At 23.0% G+C, this 14,692-nt stretch overlaps 1 protein-coding gene across 1 annotated transcript; it reads right to left on the bottom strand. All coding sequences in view use genetic code 6, as the record gives it.

Annotated features, from left to right (window-relative positions):
• Positions 1–318: 318 nt before the first annotated feature.
• On the bottom strand, positions 319–14,389 carry TTHERM_000028468 (phage head-tail adaptor family protein, putative; the record flags this gene model as incomplete). Its single annotated transcript, XM_012797089.1, has 29 exons — positions 319–743; positions 802–898; positions 950–1,399; positions 1,455–2,037; positions 2,129–2,448; positions 2,508–2,642; positions 2,695–2,824; positions 2,885–3,192; positions 3,255–3,387; positions 3,451–3,773; positions 3,827–4,052; positions 4,109–4,455; positions 4,825–5,155; positions 5,206–5,373; positions 5,429–5,962; positions 6,020–7,483; positions 7,540–8,162; positions 8,286–9,179; positions 9,243–9,791; positions 9,842–10,196; positions 10,262–10,630; positions 10,815–11,227; positions 11,276–11,632; positions 11,898–12,124; positions 12,179–12,569; positions 12,626–12,996; positions 13,045–13,261; positions 13,478–13,549; positions 13,607–14,389. The coding sequence occupies 29 exons, from the start codon at positions 14,387–14,389 to the stop codon at positions 319–321; spliced, it is 11,595 nt and encodes a 3,864-aa protein (XP_012652543.1).
• Positions 14,390–14,692: the final 303 nt, after the last annotated feature.

Here is a 14,692-nt window from a genome sequence, read left to right as displayed (position 1 = left end):
TTAGTAATGGTAAGGAATTTTAAAAGACATCATATAATAATTAAGTTTTCTAAATAATAAGTTAAAATTAAAGTTAAAGTTTTTATTTTTAAATATTTGATGGTTTATTGCCAAAAAGTAATATGAATTATTCATTTTTTAAAAGAAAATGTTTTTTATTTTATCGATCATCTTATGTTAATCATTAATATTACTAAATATTTAGATGATTTATTTAAATGATAAAATTATATCTTTAATGAAAAAATATTTTTGATTTATAAATTTTTACTTTTTAATTAAAAAAAATCTTTTAGATTAATACATAAATTAAATATATCAAAGCTATTTTGAATTTAAAATCTGTTCTATCTCTTTTACCACATTTTTAATACTTTTTTCGTTCAAATTTTATGTTTTATCATCTTATGATGCAGCTGTAGCCGATGCTGCAGCCATTGGGATGATAGAATTTATGATAGCACCAAAAGTACCACCTAAAGTGAATGCTTATATTCCTAAAAATATGAACACAAATAATAAAACTAGTATTAGTACTAATGTGCCTAGAGATAATGCCAACAAAGCAGCAGATATTCCTAACTTCTCAAGTGACATACTAATTTTTTTAAGATTAACATATTCAAAGGCTCTTTCGAATTCATCTTCGCTTAATAAAAATTATTCTTTTTAGCTTGATAGTATGTTTTTCTTTTTGATTATTGCAAAAATTTCATTTGCTCTATGCTAACTAAGTGTAATACCTTGTATTTTATTTTAAAGAAGTATGCTAAAAAAAGTTAAAGAGGATTTATAATTTACCTATTCTATTCAAGAAAGTACAAAATGTATCAATATTAATCATTCCATTTTAACCTTCTTAGTTTACTAAAGATCTAAAAATATCCTAAATACTTATCTAAATTAATTATTTAAATTATTTTAATACAAATCAAGAAATTTTAATTACTTTTCCTTCATTCAGCCTTTTTAGAATATCTTTTGTTTAGTCATCTATAACTTATTAAGGAGTTGCTTTAATTTGTTCTAGAGAGCTACGATTTGAAAAGACTGCTAATTTTTAAGTCATAGTAACAAATTCTTATATTGTTTTCATATCATTCTAATTTAATAGATTAAACTAGCTAATTAAATTAAATATTTTTGAAATATCTCCTTAAAGAAGCCCAACCAAACTTTATACCTACTCTTAACTAATAAATTCCTCTCCAGAAACTTGAATTAGTAAGCTAAGATTTTAAACTACAGTTTAATCTTACAAACTTATAACAGGACGATTAAATATAGTAGAAAGCATTTTAAATATTAAATAAAATTGCTAACTAATTTATTTATCTTCATTTTTTATTTCTAAATAGTCTTTCAAGTTAGTCTCTTCCACTAAAAAAATAATCAAATCCTATATTAAATTAAATTAAGTGAAATAATTTCTTTAAATCAGCTTAAAATATTACCTTCACAATAACATCAACTTATTTTTATTTTTTTTTTCTTAAAGCACTAATAGAACTAATTATAAATTATGGCATTTCTTTTCCAGTGACTATGCTGAAACAATTTTAGCAAAATTATTTAAATTCTTCAAGTAGTTATTTATTTTTTTCCTCTTAGCTAATCTATAATTAATAAATTAGTATAATTTTAGTAAAATGATAGAAAAACTATGCAAAATTTTTTGAAGTTTCAGTGAATTTTCCATTTTATTATAATAATTAGAAAATAAATCTATTTTCTTTTTCTTTTTCTATAGCATCAGCGTTTTGAAAGTAGTCCTCTAATTTCTTTTCAGATTTTATTCCTGAAATGAAAAATCCGAGGATGCTTAACATAAACTATGGGACAGCGTGCGTGCTTCCAATTATTTCATAGATATCCGTTGAGAAAAATCTTGAAATAAAACAAGAAATATCGGATTCTGGTAAATTTTTTAAAATGCTAAAACTTAAACAAATATTTGCTACTGAAGTTTTATCAGAAGCTTTAATAACTTCTAAATCATCTAAAAAAGACATATTTTAAGATTTATACTTTAAAAACCTTTTTAATTTAAAATTAATTTTAAATTTGATTTATAAAAATAAATAAATAAATAAATAAATAAATAAACAAAAATAATTTTTAAACTTACGAATTGAATTGTTCAATTAGATTTTTATAATTTATATCTTCGTTATCTAAAGAAACTGAAATAGTATTATTATTCAATACATTAGATTTTGACTCTAATAAATCTATGACATGTGCAGTTAAAAATGTTATGGTATATGCTAGTGGTTTTAAAACTTCAGGAGATTTAAGTTTCTCATGATTAAAGTTTGTTGCTGACATTTTTTTCCATAGATATAAAGATCTTAGAATCAAACTAGTTTGTATGTTTTAAAATTTCTTTTTCAATTATTCTGAATTACTACCTTCCTGATTATTTTTTCCAAAAAATTGTGCAGCATCCTTTTTTAAATATAAACCCAAATTAGTGTCTATAATGTTAATATAGTTAATATAATTACTTAAAGTTGTATTAGAGCATCTATAGCTAAAAATCCTCTATCACTAGTTATTCCAAGTATTAAATCAAAATATTCTTTTCTTATATTTTTTTCAATAAGTCCAAATTACTAAAGAATCTCAAATCCATTTTCGATCTTCCAAAAATAATTTATTATAAAAATTGAGAATTAAATCAAAAATATTTACAGGTGGATCCTTAATAACTTTGTTGATTTCTTTCTGCTGCAATTAATGTAAATTAGGTTTAAATATGCACAAAATCTTTAAAAGCTTAACTTAGCTTTCAGATATATTGAACGTATAATTCATGAATTAGCTGTAAAATAATTTTAATAAGTAAATAAATAAATAAAGTAAAATACAATCAATATTTTACTTTATCAACTCTTCTTTTTAGTTAAATAAGAACTTCCAAGAATTATCAATAATGCAATTTATTGCTTCTATCACAAATTCGTTTTTTTCTTTATTTTTTCCTTCTTCAAGAAGGTGAGAATATTTTTTTACAAATGATTGATCATTATTATCTTTGGCTCTTTTTACTTATTCTTTCATAACCTCTTTACACAATTTGAAAACAATTTTTTATAGCATAAATTTATTTTCCTCTCTATCTGGTGAAAGAAAAACTTATTCTGTTATATTAATCTTACAAGGATCAGTTTTTTAGCTTAGAATACTCCACTTTTGATTTTAAAAAATTATTATTTAAGATTATAAAAATGTAAATTAATTTATTTATTTACTATATCAAAAGAGTAAAGCATCTAATAAAAAATTTAATAACATTGTGAATATTGAAATAGAGGAGAGAATTTTGTGATATCCAACATTGTGTCAAGCTAACCACTATATATATGTATTATATTCCTAATTACCCTAAATTGAAATAGTAAAATGATTAATATTATAAATTATAATTTGTAAAATATTAATTAATACTTTTTATTCGTTTCAGAATACTTAGTTAGAGACAGAAGGTTTTCAAAATCCTAGATTTCAGTATAGTATTTATCCAAAAAAACTTTAGAAAAAATTTTTAACAGCTTTGGACTTATGTTCATGCTTTCACAGATAGTAGATAAATCATTATCAATTCCGTCAAATAACAAGGAAGCAATTTATAATAAAGATTTTTTATTGCTATTCATAAATTAGGTGGCTTAAGAAATTTATATAGTAAATTTTTCTTTATCAGTATGTTTAGCAAACGAAGACCAAAGTGATCCTGATAGCTAAAGTATGTTTACAAATAGTTTTAGATCCTATTTTAAATAATAATCTTTAGATTAATATGTTGCTCCAACATTTAAATTACTTCTTGATAGTATTGTATCATTATGCTATTGTTAAATAAGCACTCGTAATCTTATTTAAAAAATCCCAAAAGAGTTTGAGCGTTAGGGGATTCTACAAACTCTAAATATGATTTTTCTTCTTTTGATACTTTATCTCCTAATTACCCATAAAATTCCTTTTACTAATCTGATTTATGAGAATTTAAATAAAAAAAATTCTCTGTACGATCAGTCGTATATTATGATCTATTTATAAATTTAAGTTTTAAGTTTATTTAAAAATTTAAAATTATTTTGATTACTCAATAAAAGAATCAAACTCTTCTATTAGCCTATTCATACATTATCTCCATTTATCAGGTTATTCAGAATAGTTTAAGATTGAGAAAAAGTTTGAGCTAAATTTCTTTATCTTTTATTCTTTAGGTTCATTATTAGGTTTTTTAAGAATTAGTGATGGAGCTTCTTTTGCTATTTTTTAAATTATCTAACCAAAATCCTAAAATATACTTTCAATTTATTAAATTTTTAATTTTTCTTTATCATCATGATTTTCAAGTTCTTTAATAAAATCTGAATTAGCTATTGGCTTTACAGGAGAATGAGATAATATCTCATAGCCATCTAAATTAAATCCACAGCATAAGCCCTTTATTATTTAAATAAAAACGAATTTAAATTTCTCTCTCATTGTTCCCATAATTACGTATTTAGATTTTTAAAAATTTATTTATTATTAAAAACTAATTTGAATTATAGGTTTTTTAATTTTAAAATTCATTTTTCAAATAAAATTTTATAAACTCACTATTTTTCGTTTAATATGTCAAAATATATCAGAAAGAAAATAAATTTTGTTTATATACATAATCTTTAATTTAATTATGTCTATTTCTAAATATTATTTAAATCATTACTTATAAATAGCAAAAATTATTTTTTAATAATTCAAAGTGTTATAAGATTTAATTGAGAAGTAAATAAGTAAATAAATAAATAAATAAATAATAATATTTACTATAATTGGATGCATGTAGAATTTTTAAAAGTTAGGATTATCCAACTTCATAAAATAAAAGATATCAAAAGTTGTTAATAGAAAATCAATTTCATAGCTGACTTAATTATAATGATCACATCCTTTATCATTAAATGAAAATAAAAACTTTCTACTATCCTGTAACTATGTCAATGTGCTTATAAGAAGGAGTTAGATAATTCCATCTTATTATAGACTTTATGAGAAGTGAGTAGTTTAATTTGCATTTTTAGTACTTTAAGGTTATTTAAAGCACAATTTATCAACATTAAAATATAAATCATAAATAAAGTCATAATAATTCTACTTCCTATTTTTAGTATTGAAAATATTTAAATGAATTTTAAAAAGTTAAAATACTTAATTTAATCCTTATAAATTCGAGCTGCTCTTTCAAATAATTTATTAATATCATCCTTTTAGTACTACTCTTTCTCTTTTTCATCTGTAATTGTATTAAATTCTTCTTCTGCTAAACGATGTAATATAACCTAAGGAAATTAACAAGCCTATGCAAGCTCAGTTACTCTTATTTTTTATTAAAATATTTTAAGTTATAAATTAGTTTAAATTGTTAAATTACTTGTGGGCATCTATGGTAATTAAATTGTATAAATATTATCCTAAGTATTAAATAATTTTTTTTCCAACCTCAATGAATTTTTAGGTTTCACCTTTCTCAGAATACGTCTTATATATTTGTATGTAATACTCAAGGTAGGAGATAAATTCTTTTACAATAGTTGCTGTTTATCTTAGTTGAAGAATTAAGATGAGAGATATTGCTGGATTATTTTAATAATTTGTATCAAATTTGTAAGTGTAGTAATATCTTAAAATGTATTCGTCCCAAGCACAAACATCTCCAGACATTAGTAAAATCCAAACTGGACTTAACTGAAGCTCTTTATATAGTAAATACATTGCATATTCAAATTTATTTGATTTTTCTATTTGGATAGCAGATGCACTTTTATTTTCTGATTCAAAATATTCTTCATAATCTTAATTTTTTGATTTTTCTTTATTCTTAACTAAAATTTCTTACTGATAGAGCAAGTAAATACTCTAATATATTTTATCGATTGGTAATTCACAACTTCTCTTCTAAATGACCCTTTATTTAAAAAAATATCAAATTTGTAAAAGCTTGATAAAGAAATAAATGTTATACCCTATAAAACCTTAGAAAATAGATATTAACTATGGGTTTTTACCAGTTGCTAGCTGGAGTAAAGTGTTTTTATTAGCAAAAGCTTCAAGTAAAACAAAATTTTTAGTTAAGCATAAAACAAAAGAAGACCAATATGGTTTTATTTCAAACTTTTAATTTATTGTATTTTAGTTTAAAGAATTATATAATAACTTTCTATTGTCTTCAATATTTGCAAAATCATCAAAATCTTAATCGAGAAGTAAAAGATTCTGTAATGCTTCTACATTCACAGTAGAAGGCAAATTAAATGCTTCTTAAAGCTATTGAACTTCTTATATTTCAATCATTTTATAAAATAATTTTATGCAATTTTTAAGATCTTTTAACTCTAAGTTTATGTTTTTCAAGACTGAAATTACTGATGAGCTGTTTTTCATTTCTTCAAATGTTTTATTTATAGATTAATAATCTTCAGCACTTTTTATTTAATAAATATACTAGAACAATTCCACAATGTCAAGAGGGATATTGAGCTCTCTACTAAAAAAGGAAGTATTTATAGATTAACCTCTTTTTAAGTTGAGGTATTGCTCAACTTCTTTATCAGAAACAGTGACGTTATTTACAAAATTTTCTTATTATTTTTACACTTCTAAAAAGGATAATTCTGTTTTATTTTTTACAATTTCCATAAATATCTATGTTTTTGTATTAGATTTTCCATCTGGAGCAACTTAATTTGCTTTAATTCCTTATTAACTGAATTCCTTTATAAATCTCTGTTCTTGGTAATCAATTTATCTAAAAAGTTTTATAAGAGCTGAGGAAAATTATTTTATATTGCTACAAAAAATTGCTTGGAATGCCTCAAAAAATTCTATTTTAATCTCTAATTATCTTGATAAGTATTGCTCAATTGAAAGATATAATTTGGTTTTATTATTGCTTTAGTTGTCATTTATTTTAATAAATATTCCTTCTGCTCTACCCTCTAAATAGCAAAACATACAAGCTATTAATAAAATATACTAATTGTCAGAGTCAGCTAAATATTGAAGAAGAATTTAAAGCTTGACAGAGCTTTTAGTGTTTGTAAACATATTTACTAATCCTGAAACACCTAAGTAATTTTTTTCAGTAACATTATTTTAACTTTAAAGTATTAATGAAATAAATTCTTCTTTTTCTGAATTCATTTAAGAGTTAAATACAAACTTGATAAAGCTGTTAATGCTTTTAGGGATTTCTTAGTTGGTGAGCTGCAACAAGAATTAAACAGTTTCCATATTTTATGGAATCTACATGTCTACAACTATACTCTTAAGTAAAGGTACAGGAATTTTATTTTAGAAAAGTGTTTAGTTTATTTTGGTAAGTTAATTTTAGTAATCATCTATTTCTTTCACGTTAAATACAATATGGTTTATAAACTAACTATAATTAAGGCCGCTTATTTGCATCTAAAAACAATCATTAAATTACCTATATTTAAAATGTTAATATATTATTCTACCAATAAAAAAATCAATATAATTTACTCGAATAGTTTATCATCTGGGCAAAATACTAATTATAAAAAAGACTATACTACTTTCTCGTCTAGGTTAATAACGTTGGCAAGGTTTTAAACTTATTCTTTGAAAACAGAGGATGATGAAGTTAAATTTAAACTATTTAAATTTGTCAAAGATATTAGTTTTCCAAATAAGTTTGCTGTTTTGCTATCAACTCCTTATTCTTCTCCAATTTACAAATGTTTAATCAGCTGTGCAATTTATTAGTATGTGATTTATCCAATTTATATATTATTCAACATGTAAGAAAATGCTTAATTTTTAAATTTAATATTTTTGATAAAATTTATGATATTAGCACTTTTATTTTTTTCAAAAGTATTTTCAGGGAAGTATTTTTTTAATATTTCGGTAATTTGTAACTCAAATAGATCAAAGTCATATTTTCCTCTTAAAAATTATAGAATCGTTTTAAAATCTTCAAAATTTATCTTTCCTAATTTTTCTTTTTTATTTTTTTCTAGAAAAAAAAATTCTATTTTATCTTCAATATCTAATTCAATGAAAACTTCGTGAAGATCATAATCATCTGTAGACAAAACAAAGACAATAAGTTGATTTAATATTTTTTAAGCTTTCCTTTAAATCTACATTAATTATTAAAATTAATCAATAAATTTAGAAATAGTAAATCAAACAATCAATTTTAACAAACAATAATTTTTTTCTAAAGAAATTAAAAAAATTAATTAATATTATTAATTAATTACCTTGTATTAATTAAGAATCATTCTTACAAAACTTTAGTATTATGGCAATGTATTTTAGTTGAGCATAAATTATATTAAACCAATTAAATCTTCTGGGGACATCCTCATTTTTTTAGAAATAATTTAAAAATGATTTAATTGTGTAAGACTTTCCCAATCTGATTAATTTGTAAAATTTCCATGTTTACAAAATATAATTTTTAAAAAGAAATTCTAAAATTCTTTTGATACACCATAAATTCTTTGTGAACCCACCTGCATATTCTCTATTTAACCTATCTTATTGTTAAATAATTTCTCAAGTAAACACAGTAAATTTTATATTAGTACTAGCTTTTTTTATTATGTATTTCCTTTACTATTTTCTTTATTATCTAAAACAAGCTATATAAATTTAATCAATGTAATTAACTTAAGATCATCTTTACATGTTTCTCTAACCCATTCTAATATATCTTTAATCACGTCAACTGGTATATTTTGTAAGTTACTTCTAAATCCTAAAATGAAGAAGACAACAATTGATGACAGCTTTTTGACATCAATTTTATCTGCATTTTGACTTTCTTTAAAAATAGAAATAAATATTTCTCTCATTTGATTTACATCAGGAGTCTTCTACTCTTAATTAAATGAGCTAATAATTAAAAGAAGGAAGTCACAAAAGTCAATAACACTAAATTTACAAACATCAAATTTATCTTCTATCTAAGAGTCATAAATAAACTTTTTAAGCATTCTTAAAATGTCACTTCTTGACAATTATTTATAATTAATAGAGACCTCTACTACTAAGCTTAATAGGCTAGTAAATTTAGATATTTCTTTTAATTTAGGATAAACTGGCATAGATTAAAATTCCTACAAAATTTTCAAGAATTCTTTTAAAACTCCCTAAAATTAATTAATAAAATAAAAAAAAAAAATAAAATTAAAGAATGTAAATTATTTTTTTACTTCTAAATTTTATTTTTAGCCTTCATTAAAAATATTATATATTCCATTAAACATAGTTTGTAAAGCTTTTTAGACTGTTTGCTAATTTATTTAAACTTCAGGCTTATTTAATTTTTTAAGTTTTTCTTGATATAGTTGTTTATAGTCATAAACTTCTCCACTCTTTTTTTCAGTATTCGTTTGGTTTTTCAAATTTTTATCTTCTGATTAAATTTAAATATAATTTTCTTTTGAGAAAGGGAATTTTTACAAAACCATAGTTGATATTAAGTAACTTACTTATTATAAAATGGCATCCATCTTTTCTTACCTAGATTAGTTGTCTTATGATTAAAATTCAAATAATAATTTTAAGATAGGTCCTGAAAAAATTTCTAGTTTCTATGTCAAATCCTTATCAACTTTTTCTTTAAATTTGTTTTAGATTTCTAAATTTAAGTCTGATAGAACAGTTACTAATTATGTCTTCATTCTTGTATTTTAACGGCTTAAAATAGTGAAAATTAGCTAAGTTAGACTCTGAGCCATGATAGGTAGGTATTATTTAAGCTAAATAGAAATGTTTTATGAAATTAAATATATAATATTAAATATTTTACTTATTATTCAAGCTATTACTTTGCCTTTTCTTCTAATTTTCCCATAATACTTATTGCATATTATTTAGGATCTTATGCAATCTGCAGCATCTCATTACCAAGATGAGAAACAGCCTCAGGATCTCTAACCATAATCTCTAAATTATCTTATATATTTTCAGAGAGCTTTGGATCTATTAGACCATAATTAGCTGCCTCTTAGCATAGTGATTTTACTTGATCTGTTGGGATAAATTAATATATTTTACCTCCAATATCTAATTTTTTTAACATATCTTTAAACTATTTCTCTGCTAATCCTTTTAAGTAATCTGTTAAAAGTTTTACTCCTTAATCTAATATCTGCTTTAGAATTCTTTTTTTAATTTCAAAAAATTTTTTGAGAATTTTTTTTTTTTGAAAATATGAAATAAAATTTACTAATATTTTCTAGCAACTAAAGTAAGAAAAGTAGCAGCTGAAGTTGCATATGGTAAGAATGCATTTGGATTAATAATAGCACCTAAGATGAGCCATGTGCCGATTAAACTTAAATACACACCAACACCATATAAAACAAACAGAATAATTACCCACATTATCTTTGAAGCATATTTTCTGATATTGCTTGATTAGTTATAATTTTAAAATTGCCTCTCTTAAGGGATTGTCATGAAGATATAATAATGAATTAAATCAAGTGATGAAAGACCTAAGAAAATAAGAGAGATAATAGTAAATGCAATAACTATACCAGTATCAGACATTAGTTTGTAAGGGATAGATGTGGGCTCTTCTATAATATCATAGCTTTTTATAAAAAACAAATTATTTATTATTGACTAACAAATTAAGCATTAAAAAAATGATATCTTATTTTTATTAAAATTATATTCATTTAGTTTAGTTAAATCTTTTTCTAATATAATTTATTAGCTTTCAAATAAAAAATATTTAATTTTAAATTCATAACAAGACAAGAATAATAGTTTACCTGAAAATTAATCTCTAAATAGGAACTGAAGAATAATTGGATTGAAGCATTCTTATAAAAATTAACAGGATCAAAAAAGGACATCCCAAAATAATAATTGATCCTAAGTGAACTAAAACTGTCAAAGTATCATAAAACCACCAAAAATCTGGAGAAAATAACTCTTTCTTAACTTCTTCCATTTCCTCTGTTTTAAATTATTTTCCTTTCAGATTCTTTGAAAGTAGAAGCTTAAAGGTATTATTAACTCTATTTTTATCTACAATATACATCGTCTTATTTTTTTTAAGATCGTAGTTTGGATCTCTCTCTATCACTTATAATGGATCATATTTTGTTTCAACACCAAAGTCTCTTTACAATTAACCTTCGCTAATTGTTTATTTAGCAATATGATTCATCTCACAAAAATCCTAAATAAAGATAATATGTTAATATTGTTTATTTGGTAAAAAAATTACGTTGTAATATTAGTCAAACGATATTGAATCAATTGTATCATTCGGAAATTTAGTAAGAGTGCATGAAGATTCTATAAAGAGCTATAAAGAATTTTTATTTTAAGTATCAGAGATAGATGCTATTTTTCCATTATATTTAATATAAGAATAAGACTGAATTAAAGCATCATATTTATTCATTATCTTAAAACCTCTTTTTTATAGGTAAATAACACTGTCTTCATCATCTAATTTTCTTTCAAGCACCTAATTTAGATAACAGTATTTTTCATACAGTCCTTTCAACTCAGATCCTACTATTGAATCTTTCTCTAAATTATGGATAATATCATCAGAAGCTTTTTCATTAATTTGGACCTTTTTAAAGAGCAATTTATAAAATTCACTGACAGAATTCTATCTAGCTTTTTAAAAAACTAAAACAACCTAATCAATATATGCGCTCAAAGGAGGAGATAATAAGATTAAATTAAAAAACAACTTAAAAATTCCTTTAATGGAGTACTCAAATTTTATAGCTTCATTTTACTTAATTTATTCAGGTATTTACTATTTATTTTATTTTATGATAAATAAAAATTTATGGTTTGAATTTTAAAAATAATATAAATTAAATAAATACTGAAGATTCTTCTTCTTTTTGTTCTTCAAGATCTTCACTACTATCTATTCCTTTTTCATTTTGATTTTATTGATTATTTAAAATCTAGGAATAGGTATCTATGTTAGATATGTGATTGAGTAAATAGATGTAGTTAACATTTATTATGTAAACTATTGCGATCATTAGGATTAATCCTACTATGGATGATAATATAAAGCTAACTATTATTGCTGCTTCTAATGCTCCTATATGTATAAATAATAGTTATTTATTTATTTGCAAAAAAGATAAAACATTACCGCTTTATGATACATTCAAATAAGTTGTAGAAATATTGCCATCACTATTTTTATTAAAATCAATCCAATCGTCCACATAATTATCACTAAGAGATATATCTCTTAAACTACTATATGTATCAGTTTACGTAAATTCGATTGGTGGCAAGCTGATTGAAGATTACCAAGCTAGAGAATAAATGAAATATGCAGAATTTTACTATGATTTAAACTATGATTTTAGCAATTCTTTAACTGCATTAAGTCTCTTTTAGCTCAATGAATTTACATATGGACAAAATCCTGGTGCGAGAAAATATTAATCTTAATATTTTTAAGAATTAAGAAGATTTACTGACAATGCCCCTAACCAATAAGGTTTAAAGTATGAATAAGCTGGATTGTATGTTATCTTTAAATAAAAATGATAAACTTTTTAAAATTTTATTCAATAAATAAAATTATTACTTGCCATTATTAGTAAGTATTAGACTCTATTTATGAGGAACCAAACCTCATAACAAAGATTGGATCATATACATTTGGATTACTTGCTGATTCCATCTAGCTATTCAATCTGCTCTATGAATTATTGGAAAATGATATTGAATCTCCATTCTTTCCATAAATAGTTTGATCATAAACATACTATGCATTGAGGATCTAGTCTGCTGCTTACCCTACTTTTTAAAGTACATTTATGAAAAGGTTACCAAATGTATTCTTTGCTATGAGGTTTTGATTTCCTCCTATATTAGAAGGAATAGTAATTGAACCTGAAATACATCTCTCAGCTATCATGTTTTTAGGATCAAAATCAGTTGTTCCGTAGGGAAATACTATTATTTAAAATATTTTAAGAATTTATAAATTCATAAATATTTTACCAGGAGTACAGCTTGCTGGATTACTAGTAATAGTATTCTATATAGGAGTTGAAGAATATGTTGAGACACAATAATATTTATTGGTTAGCTATACAGTTGCAGTAATACTCTATAAAGATTGTATAATTATATCACCCTCCGAAGTTTCTACAGAAGCTTTTGAAAATTAGAAGTTGTTAACTTCAAAATTTCCTTAGAAAGTCAAAAATGAAAAGTCCTAAATAAGTTTTTTAAATAAAAAACTATAAAATAAAATTCAAAATTTATTAAAGATCAACTTACTTATACTATTATGCTTGGTGAATTAAGGTAGACTTAAGGTCCTTATATGCTTAATGATGTAAAGGATATATTAGATGAATTGATTAAAATATCACATTGTTTATCTAAACAATTGATTTTTTAAACTACTCAATTAAGTCTTTTAGTATACATAAAATGCAATTTCACATGATTTATAATTTGCATTATTATTAAGTGTAAACCTCTTTTATGAGTTTGATTACTTATTTTATTTAAAAAAGATTAAATCAATCAATAAAAATATTTTGAGAGAGTTTACAGAAAATGAGTAATTTTTTTAGTAAGGCTATGGAGTAGGAAACGAATAGACCATCAGTATGTTTCCGTCAATCTAAGCAGGTAGATATGTTCTTGAAAGGTAGTCATTCTTATCTTTTTTATTATGGTCAATAATTTTGATAACACACCTATTTAATTGAATTTCTATTTGATCACTTTCTTAAATTTAAATCTAACCTCTACTATAACCTAAACCATTAAAGAAAACTATAAATAGTCCTATAGCAACAACTTCAATTGCTAACAATAAAATTATTCTGAATAATTTTCTTTTAAACAGGATATCATAAATGCTTTTTTAGAGCTTGGCTGTTTTTTTAAATGTTTTTTTGTTGAACTATTTAAACTTTTTGATTGAATTCATTTATTTTTTGTCTTATTTTTGTTCATCCATTAGTCCATTAGAAGTGACATCTGCCTCTTCATCTTACTAGTTTTCAAATTTATCTTAGGTCTATATATTCTAACCTGTTTGCTATATATACAAACCTGTTGGCTATGTATTCTAACCTGTTGGCTAATCAAGCGATTTAGTTTAAATTCGATTGATTTATTTACTGCTATCTTCATTTTTTTAGCCTACATAGGGTTCATTTTTATTCAAAAGATGATCTAGTAATTTTATATCCTCACTTATCTAGTCATAATTACAAGAATCTTTATCCATTTTTTTGCTTTTATATTCATTATTTGAATTGCTACTCCTTTATAAAACAAGTTCTTATTCAAATGTTTATGCTTTCTCTTATTCCTACAAATTCATCTTGAATTTTATTAAACCTTCTTTTTCTATCTTTTTAATTAATTGATTTTTTAATATTCTTCTCTTAATTAAGATTTATATGTAAAAAAAGTAGATTCCACAAACTATATTAATAACTGATCGATCAAGCAAAAGTTTCTCTAAACTTCTTTTTTATCACATAATTAAAAACATATAAACATAAAAGTTTATTTTAAAGCTTAAATTGATAATAAATTTTATTTAAATTTGTAAAAGTATCTTTCCTAAATTTACCTTCTCTTACCAGTATTTTAAAATACTTTTATTTTTACTTTGCAAAAT

The sequence above is a fragment of the Tetrahymena thermophila genome, assembly GCF_000189635.1.
Source record: "Tetrahymena thermophila SB210 genomic scaffold scf_8254667, whole genome shotgun sequence".
NCBI classification, from domain to species: Eukaryota; Ciliophora; class Oligohymenophorea; order Hymenostomatida; family Tetrahymenidae; genus Tetrahymena; species Tetrahymena thermophila.
The sequence above is the reverse complement of the archived record's forward strand: the minus strand, read 5'-3'. Positions and strand labels throughout refer to the sequence as shown.